The following is a 17,979-nucleotide window of genomic DNA, read 5'->3' as shown; positions in this document are numbered from 1 at the left end:
ACCCTCACGCCAAGTGATAATGTTTACAGTTGATTTCGTGAAATTCTTGCTGAATCATCTTTTAATTAAGCGAACACCTGTTTATGCATGCTTTTATATTTGTAACCCGATAAGTTACAAGATCGATATTAAAACAGATTGGTAAATGTTAGTTCATTTACCAATCGTTATAGGACACGATATCACGTAGCGCGTGTGATAATATATCTAGCTACTGAGTTAGCATGTAATAAATGTTAATATAGAAAGCTTCATATCACGCTGAGTTGAAGTTAAAGATTGTAATTCACGTCTTATTGAAATACCTCTCTTCTGATTGCCTTCAGCTAATTAATCTGTACTTATACTGTCCGGCTTTTCTTATTTGTATCAAACTTTTTTTCCAAGGGCTTGTTGTTTTGCGCTGTGGTTTTAGCAGCATGATCTTGATTGTAGTAGCTTGTATATGCTAAATTGGTTTCTTAGCAGAGGAGGTTAGCCACGCGCCGAACTGCATTATGGGTAAATATTACAATGCCCTCCAGTTTACACGATCTCTCATGCTGTTTGGATCTCCGGATAGGCGACCGACTAAATGAATGAATGAATTGAAGGAAGGAAGGAAGGAAGGAACGAAGGAAGGAAGGAAGGAAGGAAGGAAGGAATGAATGAATGAATTTTGTTTAAGTGTCAGAGTGTTAAGCAAGATATTAGCAAATTGTGGACACTAAAAGAACATTCCAAAAAAATAAAATAGGAATGCTTCGAATGTTAATAATCTGTTTTAAAATTTACAATCGTTTTAAAATCGTTCAAAATTTACAATTTTGAATTTTTTTTTAAATATTCACAAATGTATAATTTTAGATAGAAGGTGATAAAATTCCATTGTAAACGTGGTTAAGAGATATATAAGCAACAATTGGTGCATGGGCCCTCAATAAAAGGAGTCAAGTCTTTCTTTCTGATGTTGCTTCTAAAATTGTCCGGCGAGGGTCGCTGTCGATCACCTGATGAAAGTCTGGACCAAAACTGAATTTCTTTGGTCTTTTCGACGTAAATGCTGAACATTGAATGTTATTCTGATCGGTCCACAATTCTTTGAATTACCTTACCTACACATTATGATCGATGAAGACTATAAAAACGTTTTTTTTTTTTTTTTTTTGTTTTTTTTTTGCGATCGAATGTTTAGGCAACGTCCACGCTACGCCGGAAAAATTTGAAATTGCTGGCTTTTCGTTTTCGCCGTTGTAGACAGAAAACATGTTGGAAAATGTAGTTTTCGGAAACGATGGCTTCACGATAATTATACGATTTCCCTGACCGAGTTTTCCTCAACCACAAATCCAAAATGACCGGCAATTGTTGCTTTTTTAAATTCAAGCCTCCGGGGAGGTGTAAGATCAAGGTAAAGTCTGCATACCGGCCAAGTGGCCCACCAGGCCGGAGCTTATCCCGGTTTCTGTTGCATGAAGCGACTAGGAGTATTTCTACTCCCCCCTGGATGGGATGCTAGTCCATAGCAGGGTTACCCCCAGCATTAAGTTCGCCGGTACCCATTTATACACCTGGGTGGACAGAGGCACTGGGAGGTGTGGGCGGGGCTTATTGTTTCTTACATTGTCATCCGATCAATCTTGACGATAGACCCCGAGTATTTTCATGATGGACAGTAAACTGAGCTAAACCATGTTAAACAGCTGCTTTGTTAATAATCGATCTATCGGCGCAACGTGAAACACAAATTCAAACCTTTCAATGTGCTTTTTTTGTTTTGTTTCAAATTTATGACAATCTACACTACACCAGCTTTTTACTGCAGTGCTACTGGTTATACTTTTCAGCTGTCTTATTATTATGATGGCCAAGTCAATGAAACCTCTTGAAGTGTATTATTCAATGATCCACTGTTTGCATGTAATTATTCCTGTTTTCTTTCATACCAACGAGCTAATTTGTATGTTTATATCACTATAGGGACCTGTAATGGACATGTTATACTTTTCATTGCAAAACAACGAACCTGAATTGATATACATTCATAAGTGTGTTCGACAAAGGCATAATGTCGCCTTCCACAATACGCCGGAGGAATTTGAAAATGGAGGTTTCGCTCTGAAAACGCATCAAATGTTTTCTGTCCACTACGCTGGAGGAATTTAACACAACAATCACTGGTCATTTTGGATTTGTGTTTGAGTAAAGCTCAGGTAGGGAAATATATATCATGATTATCGTAAACTCATCGTTTTCGAAATGCGTCGTTTTCAAAAATATTTTCTCAGACACTAAAACGCAAAGCCAGCGTTTTCAAAGAAATACTGTAGATGGAGAAACCCCTTTTCTAGGTTTATCAGCGTTTTTGAGCCGATCGAGTGATTGTTGTGGGCGTAGGAATTTTTTTACGGTTAAAACCGAATAATTTGCTCAAGCCACAAAAACAACATTTCCGATACTCTGATAAGTAGGCTAATGCCTATGATCGACTCAAAACGTAGACTGAAAGGGGTTTCTTTATTCACAGTAAAAGTTTTTTCTCGAAAATTAAACTCGGAACGGAAATATGAAGAAAAACATATCTTTTGTCGCTTTGTTTCTTTGCCATCTTGCCACGATTACCCATAATGCCCTTATAGCGTGAACGGGTCTACCCCAATTTATCGAAAGAGTTCGACAGCTCATAATATCCAAGAAGAATGGCGTTGAAGAACTGCAAATGGCAAGCATATTTTCCACCGGGATAATTCGGTTAGGAAATTTGGACTATCTTTCCGGAATTTTTGGGTAAATGGTAAACAACCTGAGTCGATCTCCTGCCGCAGGAGAGCTGGCTCTCGTGTCTGGGTTTGACATGTTTGAGGTCCTGCAGGTTTGACTGAATAATAAAGTTATCCTGATTCTCAAACAGTGATTGGTTTTTAGCGCGTCTCCTGTTTCCCCAACTTGGAGCAGCTAAGTTGTCCAATAACTGACAAGGTGCCCAGTTAACAAGGAGTCCAATTACAAAATTCGCAAGGCGCTCACGCGCAATATTTTGTTTCATTCTTGTGACTGAACAGTCCTTTATATTCCCAAAATCTTTCAGAACTGGCTTTTCCCAGTGAATTTTGTCATAGGGATTTAAAACCCTAAAATCCTGGTCTTCGCTTAGTGTGAGGTACGTTGGTGTTTTCTAGATATATTACATTTTTGGTAGTAAGAGAATTCCAAGACAGAAATTCGTTCAATTTTGTTTATAGCAATAATCATAGAATTGCCACAAATTGTCTTCCCAGAGAAATCGCATAACGAACGACTGAGTCGTGAGGTGAACAAATTTGAAAACGGACTTTGAGAAAGTCTACCAAACTCGTGATCAACCAAATCGGACTTGGACCGTTCATCTGTTAAACATACCTTTTTCCTTTGTTTTCACGTACGAGCATCCGCTTAGACAGTCAAAATTATAACTACGGTTCAATTAAAGTAAACACAACTTGAGTACGAGTAAATACGTCTCGTGAAAATTGAGGATAGTTGTCTTGGCCGCCAATCTGTGGTGCAGCCGAATACGTCACAAAATCCTTTTTACCATGTTTATCAGCTGGTAGACTGCCTGTGACGCGACACAGGCGCTCTTGTCTCTTGTGCCATTGCTGTCTGTTTAAAGTTGTTTTCAAGGAAGCCATGGAGGCATTGTACATATGGCGGTAGTGGCTGTCTTTTTTGCCATTGCTGTAGTTTTCTTTCTTTTCTTCCGAGGACGACGTATTTTCACTAAAGGTCTTAAACTGTATCAAGAGCGAGCAAGCAGAACTCAAAAACAGTTAGAGATTCTTCTTCAGGGGAAAATCAGGTAAGACAGTGAAGGCGAGGGTTTCAGCATGTAAGCTTTATAAGGTTTGTAATTGGTCAAAGAGTTGATGTACACCACACCCTCCCCTCCCCCTCCCCTACACACACACACACACACACACACACACACACACACACACACACACACACACACACACACGTCGGAGGCAAAGATACTAGTTTCTATGGAGGTGTCGAAATTGAAACAATCTTCATAATGGGCGATTTTGAAAGTATTATTAGAATGATCATTTACAAGAAAAGTTTAAAATGATAATTGCCGTTGCTTGGGGGTTGTCTAGACAGGTGTTGTCCAAATGATGTTTCACAATCGTCACAAGCATTTCACATCATTAACACTACACAGACCGATTATAACCTGGTGTGTCTGGGAAAATACGAATGAGTCATAATTTGCAAGTGTCAGTCATGTCATAATTTATTGGCAAAACTGCACTTAATTGAAAAAATTCCCCTGGGCTAAAACTAAACTGAGAAAATGTTAAGAATGTTAAATCTAGCGAGCGTACAATCATGTATTTCTGTCTTTGTCTACAATCTAACTGATAGACAGACTTAAAGGTATTTATTTAGTCTTTTGAAACTTATCCTTCCGAAATGTACCTCCAGAGATCTAAAATATTTCAAAGGGCAAAATTTCAAACTCCATCGCATCATTTTAAATCTCATTACCCGCATGGCGATTTGATTTCATAGATAGATATTGGGTCCATTTCAAAGTCTTATACAGTGTTAGAGAAGGGAGTTATGGGAGAATCAAATATATCGGGTGACGCTATAAACGCCCAGGTGCCAGGGAAGTGTGACCCTTGCAATATTTGATTGCTAATTACCTAACCCTAACAAGGAAACTGATCGTAACAAAGCCCAATTCTCTGCTTAACATTAAGCTAACCCTAAGATGCTAAGCTAACCCTAAAATACTATAATTAACCCTAACTCCACTTCCGCGCGTTAGTCTTTCCGAATCGAGATATTGCGTGACAATGCTAGTTGTGATTATCAAGTGCTTCCCACGTGCTTGTCACGCCGTGACATGCTCAGTAGACAATGCCAAGCGAACATACAACTGAGTGTCATCGACAGTGGATTGTGCCAAGTGGTTCCGTGTATAAGACTAGTTCAGGAGGGAAAACTAACAAGCTCCACATATTTCCTTGCCGAGGTGATACGTTAAAAACTCTATTTAATTGACCAGGGACGGACTTGATACCTACAAGTCCGTGTTTAGGACGCTGAACGGTTTGTATTTCCTAAAGCTGTTGACAACCGCTATTTAATAACATCCAGCTGTGTTGTTTTCTATGATGTAAACGTTTTGCTTTGCTTTGTTGCTTAGCTCGACGATGTCTACCTCTGATAATGATTCAGATGTCAGCGAAGACGGAATTTCGTTAAAAATTGACTCCAAAGGTTCCAAAGAGTGCAATGTAAGTGCTGAAAACATGTACATTGTAAGGTATTGTCAATTTTAATGTAGCTAATTTTCGCGTAGACTTCCCTGTTTCAGCCAACAAGGATGTGCTAGAAATAGCAGTTTCAATTGCTTTCCACGATGAAAATTTTTTTTGTCGTCGCTTTCATTTCAGGAAGGAATTGCAAAGTGTCTAACGCTTTCTCGGAGTCTGTACAGTTTGAAAAGCACCTCACTTTCACCTTGTCAGTTTAATCGATCGCCAACAAATTGGCGGGTCAGTTGTTTTTGTTCGTTGCTCTATTCGAACGGTTAACATGAAGAATACACGTGTAAGATGAGGTTCAATTATTCTAAAATCGGCTTGCTTTCGTGAAATGTAATCCAGCAGTAGGTGTTGTTTGTCCTCGATGGTTTGTCTGGACCGCGCTTGGGGGTGTGTTGGGGGGCCGGGTGTTATTGTGCAATATTGTACATAGAATTTTAGCGTTGACGATACAGATTAAGCGGGATGCCTAACATTTCCACTTATCTTAATAGTTTTGTTAAAATAACTTCATTTGCAGAGTGCTTTTTTTCTGCTATAGATGTGCTTTTATACTTTCCTTTCATGGAAATAATAATTCATATTTCCTCTGACCAGATAATTACGGAATACATGTACTGATTACAAAATGTACATATTCTTTTGTAACTTTCTTTTTAAAGGGACTACAAAAATGTTGTCCTGGGCTTTCAGGGTTTTCCTTTTCTCAGTGACTCTTCTATCCATGACTTCCTTATGTGATATTAAGTGTACCCTGTCCAGAACATTGTTTGCTAACAGTTAACTTTTTACAAGCCAAAGACATTGTCAAATGAATTTTTAAAGTAGATAATAAACTTACAAAGCTTAATAAGTCTTTTCTGTATATGTATATTCTAAGCCAACATTATTCTTAAAAGAGTTTATGTGTTGACTGAATTTATTAGACAGTTTCCATTTTTGAACCTGGCAATTTTCTCCCTCATACTGATCAAAGCACTGAAATAACAATTTGATAACAAAAAGCTTGTTTGATGATGGTGATGCCCTCCAGCCATAACATTATTTGTAACAATCTTTTCCATTCACAAGGATATATCCAGGGAACATTAATAAGACTACCAGCAGCTTGAGCTAACTTAAAGATGGTGCAGCCCATTTAGTAATATGTACATGGCAGAGACTAGCAATATCTGATAATTAAAATGAGCTTATTGTTTGGGATTTAGGTTGAAAAGTATGTGCTTGTTGATCCACGCGTGTTACTATAAATGTATTGTATGTTGTGCAGGGATATGTACAAAGTAAAATTTGAACCTATTTTTTTTTTGTTATGTAATGGCAAAATGGTTGGCATGCGTGATTAATTTATGTAACGTACTTGTGTAACAAAGCCTGTAATTTACATAGAATTGTTAAATTTACCTAACCTATTTTGTTGAATAAATGTGTAAAATATAATGGTAGTTATAAGCTTAATAATTATGCAAAACGTAATTATCTATGCGAAGCAATTGATTTCTCTCTACAGATTGCCACTCCAGCTGAATTTGTTAAAAGATTTGGTGGCTCACGTGTGATAGAGAAAGTCTTGATAGCAAATAATGGTATTGCCGCTGTGAAATGTATGAGATCTGTTAGACGCTGGGCCTATGAATTGTTTGGCAATGACAAAGCTATACGCTTTGTTGCAATGGTTACACCAGAGGACCTTCGGGTAAGAGGACTCAGTTATTTTAATTCAGCCCTCCTAGTGTTAGTTTTTGCAGTTGCTTCATTGATAAATTAAGGTTATTGTTGCTCATCATGGTAAGATGCTTTGATAATATCTAATTGTTGCATACTGGTATCCAAATGTCAAGAAAGAAGTTAAAACTGAACATTCTATAATCTTTAACTTAGGAAAGTCTTGCATTTAGATGAGTTTTATTATTGTTATTGTTAATATTTCATAATTGTCTACGGGTACATACAATTTGTCTGCAGATAAATAATCATGATATTGTATAGTCAAATCAGGGGTTTCAAAACGTTTTGAAGTAGGCATCTGCAGCTGGAAGAGTAGCTAGGCAGCTATGACAATTTAGAGGCCCTCATCCTACATGTATAATGTGAAGGGCACTAAATACAATGGCTGCTTTAAGCTCTCTTTGTAACAAGCTTCCTGCTGCATAAAAAAAAAATTATTGCTCCAAAATTGAGTGTGAAGTTACTCTCTGCATTAAGACACCATGCCAAGCTTGTTTGTCACAAGCTGATTGCTACATGTACACTGTATAACCATGGCATGCAGAGTAGCTGGTGATACAATCAAGTAAGCGGCGGAACTCCGGCAGTTGCTGTCTTGTTTTGAAAAAACTGCAAATGTTACTGTTGTGAATATGCTGTTTCTTAGTTGATCATGTGACAAATGTTAATAATTTTTGGATTATGAATTTAATTTTAGTGAGTAGAATTATTTTTTAGTGTAATCTTCCTGCAGAATGTATGCACAAAGCGAATAGTGTGCTATTGAATAAATTGCACGTAATCATTAAGTTATGCTGTGCAATCATAGTATGTTGTTAGATTAAATTATACACTAAAATGGGTTAAATGCCTTTCCCTTGTCTGCATTTCATTTGACCTTCGTTTTGTGAGTTTAATAAGTCCTCACATTACAGTTAGAATTTTGACAAAAGTCATGTTATTTCTTTTTGTTTTATTAAGTCCTCCATTATCACTTTTTTAATGCTGTGTCTTGTGCCAGACTTTAACCCTGGGAGGGCCTCACTATTAAATAAACTTGGATCAATCCTCTAATTAGAAATCAAAAGCTAATAAATGTTACTTTTAAAATGATAGAACTACAGGTGATTAAAAGTTTTTGTTTTCAGAATACCTCTATTTATTAATAGCGGAGCTCCTGCACGCTGAAGGCGCACGAGCAGAGCCCCATACCTTAGAAAATTTGGTAACCCATCGATCTGAAAAATTTTGGTTGTCATGTGACTGTCCGAACGTACGTACGTACGTCCATCTGTCCGTACTTCAGTATGCCAATACTGTAGCTTGAAAACTAAGAGAGTAGCACCATTACCATAGCTACATCTTTTTTGGGCGTCCACACTATTGTTAATTGACAGCTGTCACAACAAGCTATCTGCTGACTAGTATCACATGACTATATTGCGGGCTCAGGTTTAGAGCTCATTGAGGTTGCATGGTTTTTTAAAGTTGACCGCTGACCAGTGACTGGTTTACCGATTGGATTGCGGGCTCAAGTCCCGTTATTTCTCTGGGAGAGAAGAGAGGAGTACTTGCAAAGTCAAAATTTCAGTGCAAATTAACCCCTGGCATGTTGTTGACTTTTCTTCTGACATATTCGTTGTACAATTATCTACTGGAAAGTCCCTGATATATTGCATACATAATTTCTACAATCTTGGTTAGGCTTGTTGGGTATAGTTTGTTAAAATTTTACTGGAGAAATAGCAAAACCACATGCTGAACAATTACATCCTCACAGTTGATCATTTTTTTGAGTTTCTGATCCAAAAAAAAATAATTCTCTTTTCTCTTTATCGTCAGTTATTGCAATCCCCTTGTGAGATAACTTTAAGAATTCCTAGGAATTCCTAAGAATTCCTAGGAAAAAATTCCTAGGAATTCCTAAGAATTCCTAGGAATTCCTAGGAATCTAAGGTGTGAATTTTCACGGTAATTCGGACTCGGAATTCCAAGTTTACATAGAGCTGACTTGGAATTCCTAGGAATTCCTAGGAATTCCAACTGAAATATACTCACCTTGAAAATTCCTTAAAATTCCCAAAAATTCCTAGGAATTTCTGGGAATAACTTGGAATTTGTAGGATTTTTTGAGAATAGGTTGGAATTTTTTGGAAAATCTGAGAAAAACTGGGAATTTTGTATCATTTGTAGGTCAGACAAAATTTTGATGATTAATGCCCGGCATTAAAATAACAAATAAAGTCACTGATATCACATCAAACAGGTTTTAAATCAATGGTTTATTACATTTGCTTTCATGAATTTATACATAAGATTAACTATCCTGTTTCTTTTTCATTACATCAAGAATCAAAAGCAAAACTGAAAACAGATATGATGGTCAAACTTTTACATGTTTGATAAAAAGAGAACTCTTTCAGATAATTTACTTACTTTTTTGGTTTAGAAATCCAACAATTTTCCATTCACAAGATTGTAGCTTAAATTATTGTTATTATGGGGAACAAATCTGGATTTTCATGATTGTAAGGAATCAATGGTAAGAACAAAACTGAAACACTCCTTAAAATTAAAAAAGGCTGAGTTTGGGCAAACTTAGCTGCTGTTCAGTTATTTCTGTTGATTCTGCAGCTTCTTTTGTTGCCCTCTAATTAGGGTGTCAACAGCTAGCCTCTTAATCGTCATCTTTGTTGTATGACACCTAAAACAAATTTAAAAAAAATACATTACATTGCGATATATATGAGGTACTGTAAGACTGAGATCCAAATGTTTATGTGCTCACAGTTTAATACATGCAGCTAATTAAGACCTGACTGTAAGCTGGTTGAAATGTTAAAAGAGAAGACTTGATAATTGTGAAGGTGCTTGTATACTATTGATAAATATGTTACATAAATCTTGAGCTTACAGTTGATTAAATCAAGGTTTTCCTTCTTGTCAGTGTATCAACAACTCTCAAATTGAAGGATATATATATCACGGTTTTTAGCCAAATTTAGACATTAGAAATATTAAAAAAGACACTTAAAACATTAAAGGAACATTTAAATAATAGAGTAAACACAAAGGAATATACGGATGGACAAAAATTGAAGATCAACACGGATTGCCATACAGTCAGGCTGAAACACACAGGAGACACGTATCAAACTCATGCACACTCTGGCTGCCTCGTCGGAGTTTTTGTGAAGAACTTTGACTGGGATCAGAGAGAACTGCTATATTTGTTTCGTTTGAACAAGTGTGGCGAGAGAAACTACTTGTTATTCGCAAATCAAATTGTTTAGGCACGCACTGACTGGGCAACCTAAATTGTTTCAACTTTGCTTTAGCCAGAATTAATTTCATACCATGACTGAGTGACCCACTCGTGTATGATTCGTGATGATAAAGTTCATTGAAAAGCTTCTGTCTAAATACAAGAATTTACTTTGTATAATATAAGGTTACTTGAATTCGATTACTCACCAAATAATTTTGTATACGGCTAATCTGCCCTTTGAATTTTTCCCCGTTGAAACATCCACAGTAAGACTTTCCTTTAGCTCCAAATCTTCGCCAAGAATAACTTGTTTCTCGTTAATGACACTCACCCTGTTTTCTTCTGGTCACAGGACCGCAGCAAAAACCATTTTGATATAATTTTGGAAGTGAAATCTACTAAAACGCACGAGCGATCAACCGTTAACGCTGAATTCAAAGATGGGCGCCAAAAGAGAATGAATAACGCGATCTTTGTCACGTTCAGTCACGAGGATAGTCAGGTGAAAATTGGCGTGCTGTGATTGGTTCCGTTGATCAGTTGAGGAGAGAATGGAACTGGAGAAGAAGGAGAGAGAGACTGGCAACGAGGCTGCCGGACCAGTCGCTTTCGATGGCAAGTCTGTTTCCCTTTCCACGCGATTTTGGTGGTCTTTTGAAAGTTGGGTCTTGCTTCAAAAGGAAAAAAACTACACAGACCTTTTACGAAGAAATCAAGGAGGAAAATGGAACGTACTTTAACTGGTTGATCTGTTCTCGACGGTTGTCAAGATAACAAAGGATCGTGAGGCACTTAAATCAAGTTCACTGCAAAGGTAAGGAATCCAATTTTATAGGGATTTTCTGTTATGATAAGCTATAATTGTAAATAAATCAAACTAAGCGATGCATTGTGTGCTCTTTAAAAACCCCAAAAGCCGAAATTCACCTGAAAAGTTTCAAATCGACTTAAGGAAACGAGATAAATTCTGCGAAATAAGCTTAAGCTTGTTGTAGTAGTCCACCAAATCTATTTTGAGAGCCCACATGTTTCAACACCCAGTCAGCACAATGCAGCAAGTATAAATTTGCAATGCTTGTCATTTTTTCCTTTGAATTATTTATAAGGATTAACATGATATGAGATCTATAGTCTTTTCAATACATCAAGATGTAGGTTTTTTTTATTTGCATTGTCATTTATTTGTGTCAGTTATTTATTTGTTTCCCACTGACTCAATCTTTTTGATTCGTTTGATTTTGTTGTGTTATGAATTAAAGTGACCGCAAGGACAAGGAAATACAAGAAACATATTGATGATCCCACTATGCCCATACCAAAATCTACAAGATTCGACCACAAAAATCGCTTAAAGCAGTCTTCACAGGCCTGTTGATGTCATCTCCCTCTCTTGCATCACTTTTTGCTGGAGATCATTTCCAGCACCATGAACAGAACACCACAGAGTCTTCGGCTCACCTGAGTGAGATGGCTGTTGGCAAAAATGTTGTGGATGACTTTGATGGATTGTGGAGTCAACCTTTATACAAGAATTGAAGCTTCACAGAAGCATTTGATGAAATGGAGTTGCAGATACCTGAAAAGACTACAGAAATACCAACTGATGTAATACACAACAACTCAGATTTGTCCACAGACAGTGATTCAGATAATGATGTTGAAGTTTCTAGTTCTGACTCCTCTGAAGAATTTGAGAACTCTGACACTGATGGCCATTCACTTGACTCCCCTGATGAAAGTGAAACTAATGGTTCCTAAGAAAAAGACATTTTCTGCCAAAGAATATGTCTGTACGGCTATTCTGGCCTTAATTTCAAGACATTGTATGACAATGAGAGGCTGCTAAAGATAGCGTTGTTTTAATGAAACTACCGGTAATTTGTCCAGAGAATGTCACAGTACAGTTTTACAAATGTACAGCAGGTGTGTGGAAACTGTGAGCTTTTCATTTATGACATCTGAGAGAGATGTCTTCCTCTTTTTCCTAAATTCAAAAAGGATCAAGTCAAAAATTGTTCAACAGTGGGCTGTGATGGGTATGTGTGTGAATCTACAATTATATTAAATATATACATGCATATATATACTTTTGGTTTTATTGGAATTGTAAATAATATATATTCATTTATGCTGACAGGAATTTTTTGCTTAATCTATTTATCAAATCTAAGAGCATCCATTTTTCTATCAGTTAAACTCTGGGTGTTTGATTTAAGGGTCCATATGGGCACATATACACTAACAAATCATGTTGGATCTAAAAAGCAATGTTATCAGTGCTATAGTTTTATGTTGAGTTGTCAGACTTAAACTGGAATTAATGTACATTTCTTTGGAAATAATTACCTTGGAGCTTGACAACAATAAAAAAGGATGGAACTACAGAGAAATGATCGTGTTGATTTTTACTAATGTACGGAAATTGATTCATGCACTGAGTTCATCTTTAATTTTGACACTTTGGAAATTTATAGAAATTTCCAACAATATTTCATGTGTTTTAGCTATTCCCCAAAACTCCTAGATATTCCAAACACATTTTTTAAAGCACTCTGGGAAATAATAGGAGTTCCAAGGATTATTCCCAATAATTCCCAGTCATACTTTCCACTATTCCCAAATATTCCCAGAAATTCCAAGGTCTTGGATAAAGCACAATTTGCATGTCTTGGAATAACTTGGAATTCCTAGGAATTCCTAGGAATTCCTAGGAATTCCCAGACTACTGGGAATTTATTTCGCAGGGGTCAGGAGCTCCGCTTTTAGGCTTGGCTAAATCTATATATTAATTGATTCAAAGCATGTACATTTGAACTAGATGTTTTTAAAATGAGAAAGAAATAGGGTCGCATGTTCACTTTTGTTTTAAATTTGGTGTGACTTCACAACTCCATTTTACTTTTTGTGAAACGTGTTGCACTGTGATTTGCAGGCCAATGCAGAGTACATCAAGATGGCTGATCAGTACGTGCCAGTACCTGGTGGAACAAACAATCATAATTATGCCAATGTTGAACTGATTCTGGATATTGCAAAAAGAATTCCTGTACAGGTAATTGTCTGTTCTCTAAGACAAGTTAGTGTCCTTGAATATTAATTATTTTATTATTCTAAAACTTGCAAGGCAAGTGGTAAGATTTGATTAGATTAAGTTGTTAAGTCCCATAGACAAAACTAGGTACTTTTATTCGTTTGTTCTTACGGCAATTAGACTACAGAAATCTTGAATTTTAAAAGCAGATTACACTAGGTTCTTAAGTCACATTTGGAGGATAAAATTCTTTGATCCTGAAAATGGAAGGGTAAAATTTACTGATTAAAGTGCTTTTATTTGTAAAAAAAAATGTAAACTACAACTTACATGTAAATAACATCATAATGATACACATTATTAAAATTTACAGTTATCTATGTACTGGTAGATTAAGTATTGTACATAAATCAATCCAGATAATTTAATATTTTCCGGCTGTGCAGCAATCCATTGTACAACTAAGTTTAACAAACAGTAACCGGACAAAGGCATATAATTGGGAGCATTAGCAACCCTGTCACTGACTTGGTTACATGTACATTATCATTATTTTCCAAGGCTGTCTGGGCTGGATGGGGTCATGCCTCAGAGAATCCAAAACTTCCTGATCTGCTTTCAAAGCATGGCATCACTTTTATCGGTAAGAACTTTTTGAAAATTTATGTGAATTTAGTTGTACTTAATTTAAGTATACAACCTATGTACGTACTTAGCGCTCTCTAAGAACCTGGAGGTCTTACTCAGTAATTGGTGCGAGTTATAGTTTATTCTGACTATTATTTAATGGGATTTCAGAATTGGAAATTTGTTTTAAGTCTTATTTTATTTATTACTTTTAATATTATTTTCATGGTGAAGCACAGTTGCATATATTTATAAAACTATGTAGCATAATAATAAACTTTAATTATTATTATTATTATTATTATTACTATTATTATCATTATCATTATCATTATTGGTACAATTATTACTTTTATTATTATTATTATTATTACTATGATTATTAATTTTTTAAATAATATTTATTAATTTGAACAACATCCAGTCCCTTTCAGTATCAAAGATTGTTTAATTATACTTAGAACTGTCCTTCTTGTAAAACAAAATTAATGTCTGATTTGACTGAATTATTTTTTCAGGTCCACCTGCATCAGCCATGTGGGCTCTGGGTGACAAAATTGCATCAACTATTGTGGCTCAGACTGTTGGTGTACCCACCCTCCCGTGGAGTGGATCAGGTCAGCTATTTTAAATAGGAGGGTTGGATTTGCTATTACCATGTTTGTTAAATTCTGTTCATGACCTGTATTTCAGTGCCTGGCATTGTGTGATTCATTTGTAAATATTTAATTTTTGTTTCGCTGGTTGACTAATCATTTGGTGTCCATGTTGATGTTTTAGGTCTTACCCTTGACAGTTCATCTAAGGACTTTGTTAATGGGAAAGTTGTAGGAGTTAACCATGACCTGTACATGAAAGGGTGCGTGAAAGATGTCAGCCAAGGAATCAAGGTTGGATATTGAACTGTGAAAGTGATCATCATCAATGAATCCTTTAATTACGTAATATTACGTTACTCCCAAGTGCGACAATCCTTTTGATGAATCCTTTGTTACAGTATTTGTGCAGTTGACATGATAAATTTTAAATCTTTAACTTGTAGAAACAGAGACTGTAAATCACTGAGAAAACTGAACCCTGACTCACCCCCGACACACATTTTATAGCCTCAATGATATGGGAGTGAAAGTGTTTGTAGAATATTCTATGTCCAGTGGATAACTCCAAACCAGCCTATTGTTTGCTGCAGCTGGGTGCATTCAGTGTATAACATGTATGTCATTTTGGGCAGGAGAAAAACCTCTATCTACAGTGCTTAGAAGCTGTGGATCATGCATGGCTTGGTATCTAAGTGATGAAAACCAATAACTACATGTAGTCTCTCAATTATATTTAATGGGTAGGTACATGTAGGTTTTGTCTTCCTACATGTTCCTGTTGTAAAAAGTGTCTTCCTTCAGGTTGCCAGAGATATTGGTTACCCTGTTATGATCAAGGCTTCTGAAGGTGGTGGAGGTAAAGGAATCCGAAAAGCATCCAGTGATGATGAGTTTACAAACTTCTTCAGACAGGTACATTATTGTACATGTATGCCTTAATTGATTGACATCCGCTTTCCCCTATTCCCAGCGATGTATAGCTACCTAGATAATATTACTACTACTATATAGTAGTAGTAATACCTAATATAATAGTAATTATAGTTATGTAATAATTGCATAGTACATAAATAGGGTATATTAACTATACATGTTTGTATGTCAGAACCAAACCCAGGACTACATATTTCATAATTATAGAATAAAAAGCTATTTCAAAACTATGTGAGGAATTTAAATTGTCTTAGTTTAAAATAGATATTTAATGGCTATGTAATTTTTAAATAGGTTTGGCATAGTTTGAAATGTATATTAACCTTTGCTAATACTGGACTATGTAAAAGTTTGGGGAGTAATTTAATAGACAGTCTTGAGCTATTCATACACCCTGTAGCTAAAATAATTACAGGTAGCTCAACACAGTAAAAATACAGTAGCATTGACATAGGTTTTAAATAAAGTTGATACATCTGTCAAGTGGAGTTTTACATGGATAACTTAATGCCTCCCTGATTATGTGAAATCATGGTATTTAAATTTGTAATTAAAATAAAATTGTTGTAAGCTGGCAGATTGGATTCGAGATAATACTCCCTTCAAGAATGTACATTTTATTAATAAAATTATAATCAGTATCTCAACAGATCCTATTCATAAATGGCTGCCAATTAAAATTCTTTTGTAAGTATTAAAATTAGCCCAACTAACCTGGTTTTTGAGTTGATAATTCAAAAGAATTTTTACTCTCAAACGAGGTTAGTTGGGTAATTTAAATGCATAAAAAGAGTTTTAAATTTGCAGCCATTTATGAATAGGGTATATACCCCTATATCTAGATATGACAGCTAATTACATGTACATGTCTTGATATTTTAAATACCATTTATTAGCTTTGTTCCCTTTAATAATCCATTCCAAAATACATGTACTTCACTTTCAATTTGGAGGTTCACTAAATAAATACGTATGAAATTATTCTATATTTTTTAATAATTTTTGAATTATTAGTAATAAATGAAAATTGAGAAATGATTCCTTTAATTTCTTCGTGCAGGTCCAAATTGAAGTACCTGGCTCTCCTGTATTTGTAATGAAACTTGCAAAGAAGTAAGTTCTTGATGTACATGTATAATCCTCTCAGTCTTGAACTAATTAGCTAGTGTAACACACAAACCTGCTAAATCAACAGTTTTGTAGCATTCAACTCAGATTTGATATTAGTAGATTTTGATCCAATTTTTTGTTTCCATTTTTCAAGGTTTGTTTGTTGTCATCATAGTGATGATTGATGGCAGCCAGAAACCCAATTGTTACATGTAATTAGGTTTAGCCTTTAGAGTTTATGTGCTATTGAAAAGTGCACAGTAAACTACAGTACATCATTATATATGAAATATAAAATATAAACACGATACTGTAAGTAATTAAGCTTGCAGCTTGTGGGGTCGTGTGTAAATAAACAATAAAGAATGAAAGTATAGCTTATACATGTAAGTCAATTCATATTATTTAACATTAGATGGTAACCTAATATTTTTAAACATTTATAATTAAATATTTTTTTCACATGAAAGCTTAATATGCATGTTTTATGGTATATTTTTGAATTCTTCTATTTATCTTTTTTTCAGTTCTTGGATTTTTCTTGTGTAGTTCCAGAAAATAATCCATACCTCCCTGAAGGAAGAGATTTTTTTCCAAGACCCCCCACCCCTCTGGAAATTCCAATTAAGGTTGACAGTCTAAATTTTTGGGTCTTAGAGAATGCCCCCACCAGGAAATTGCTTTTCCTTCTGTGGAGAGAGTATGGATATTTTCTGGGATTGCACATTTAAATTTTCTTGTTTTATTCATGGTCAATTTCTTGGTGAAAAAGCCTTTTTGCAATTCATATTGGACTAAATAAATATTTTAATTTTTAGATCATTTTTTTAGATTTAAATGATAATTTTGTACAGCACCCTTGAACATTAGGATACTGGCACTATGTAGTAATCTTTTATTATCATTATCATTATCATTGTCATTGTCATTATCATTATCATTATCAATCATTATATCGATTATCACTATCACTATCACTATCACTATCATTGTCATTGTCATTGTCATTGTCATGTTCATTGTCATTATCATTGTCATAATGTCATTGCCATAATGTCATTGTCATTGTGATTGTGATTATCATTATTATTAATTGTTGGTATTTACATTGTTTTTTTAGTGCAAGACATTTAGAAGTGCAGCTCTTGGCTGATGAGCATGGCAATGCGATGTCCATTTTTGGAAGAGATTGTTCAGTGCAGCGTAGACATCAGAAAATCATAGAGGAAGCACCAGCTGCTATTGCTCGGCCTGACATCTTCAGAAAGATGGAAGAGGTAACAGTTTAATGACGTGGATGAACCACACAGTCATTAATAATGATGATATTCTTATAAAATTACACACATGTAACATTGACATCACAATTTTTTATCCAAAATAGTACACAATCATATTAAATGGCTA

The 17,979-nt window shown here is 35.4% G+C and overlaps 1 protein-coding gene and 1 long non-coding RNA gene across 5 annotated transcripts in view; one reads left to right on the top strand and one right to left on the bottom strand.

The window, feature by feature from the left end:
• The first annotated feature begins 3,071 nt into the window (after positions 1–3,071).
• LOC110043690 (acetyl-CoA carboxylase-like) overlaps positions 3,072–17,979 on the top strand; it is a 53,456-nt gene continuing 38,548 nt past the window's right edge. Inside the window, exons 1-11 of one of the 4 annotated variants that reach the window (XM_020749172.2) lie at positions 3,072–3,139; positions 3,724–3,817; positions 5,177–5,267; positions 6,808–6,993; positions 13,205–13,324; positions 13,865–13,946; positions 14,449–14,547; positions 14,711–14,820; positions 15,331–15,441; positions 16,523–16,575; positions 17,693–17,849. In XM_020749172.2, the coding sequence (XP_020604831.1) occupies positions 5,184–5,267; positions 6,808–6,993; positions 13,205–13,324; positions 13,865–13,946; positions 14,449–14,547; positions 14,711–14,820; positions 15,331–15,441; positions 16,523–16,575; positions 17,693–17,849 (1,002 nt within the window). In that variant the 5' untranslated portion in view covers positions 3,072–3,139; positions 3,724–3,817; positions 5,177–5,183. Of the gene's footprint in view, positions 3,140–3,455; positions 3,818–4,896; positions 5,080–5,176; positions 5,268–6,807; positions 6,994–13,204; positions 13,325–13,864; positions 13,947–14,448; positions 14,548–14,710; positions 14,821–15,330; positions 15,442–16,522; positions 16,576–17,692; positions 17,850–17,979 lie in introns of those variants that run through there. The other 3 variants (XM_020749169.2, XM_020749171.2, XM_020749170.2) reach the window with 3 other exon arrangements.
• Positions 9,268–11,257, bottom strand: LOC149118521 (uncharacterized). The gene is made up of 2 exons (XR_016209581.1): positions 10,479–11,257; positions 9,268–9,708 (listed from the first exon to the last, which is right to left on the bottom strand). It is a non-coding gene; the product is annotated as an uncharacterized LOC149118521 (long non-coding RNA).

Source organism: Orbicella faveolata, unplaced genomic scaffold (genome assembly GCF_042242905.1).
Source record: "Orbicella faveolata isolate gen_17 unplaced genomic scaffold, um_ofav_v1 contig_1, whole genome shotgun sequence".
Taxonomy (NCBI): domain Eukaryota; kingdom Metazoa; phylum Cnidaria; class Anthozoa; order Scleractinia; family Merulinidae; genus Orbicella; species Orbicella faveolata.
Note: the sequence above shows the minus strand (reverse complement) of the source record. Positions and strands in the feature narration are given on the sequence as shown.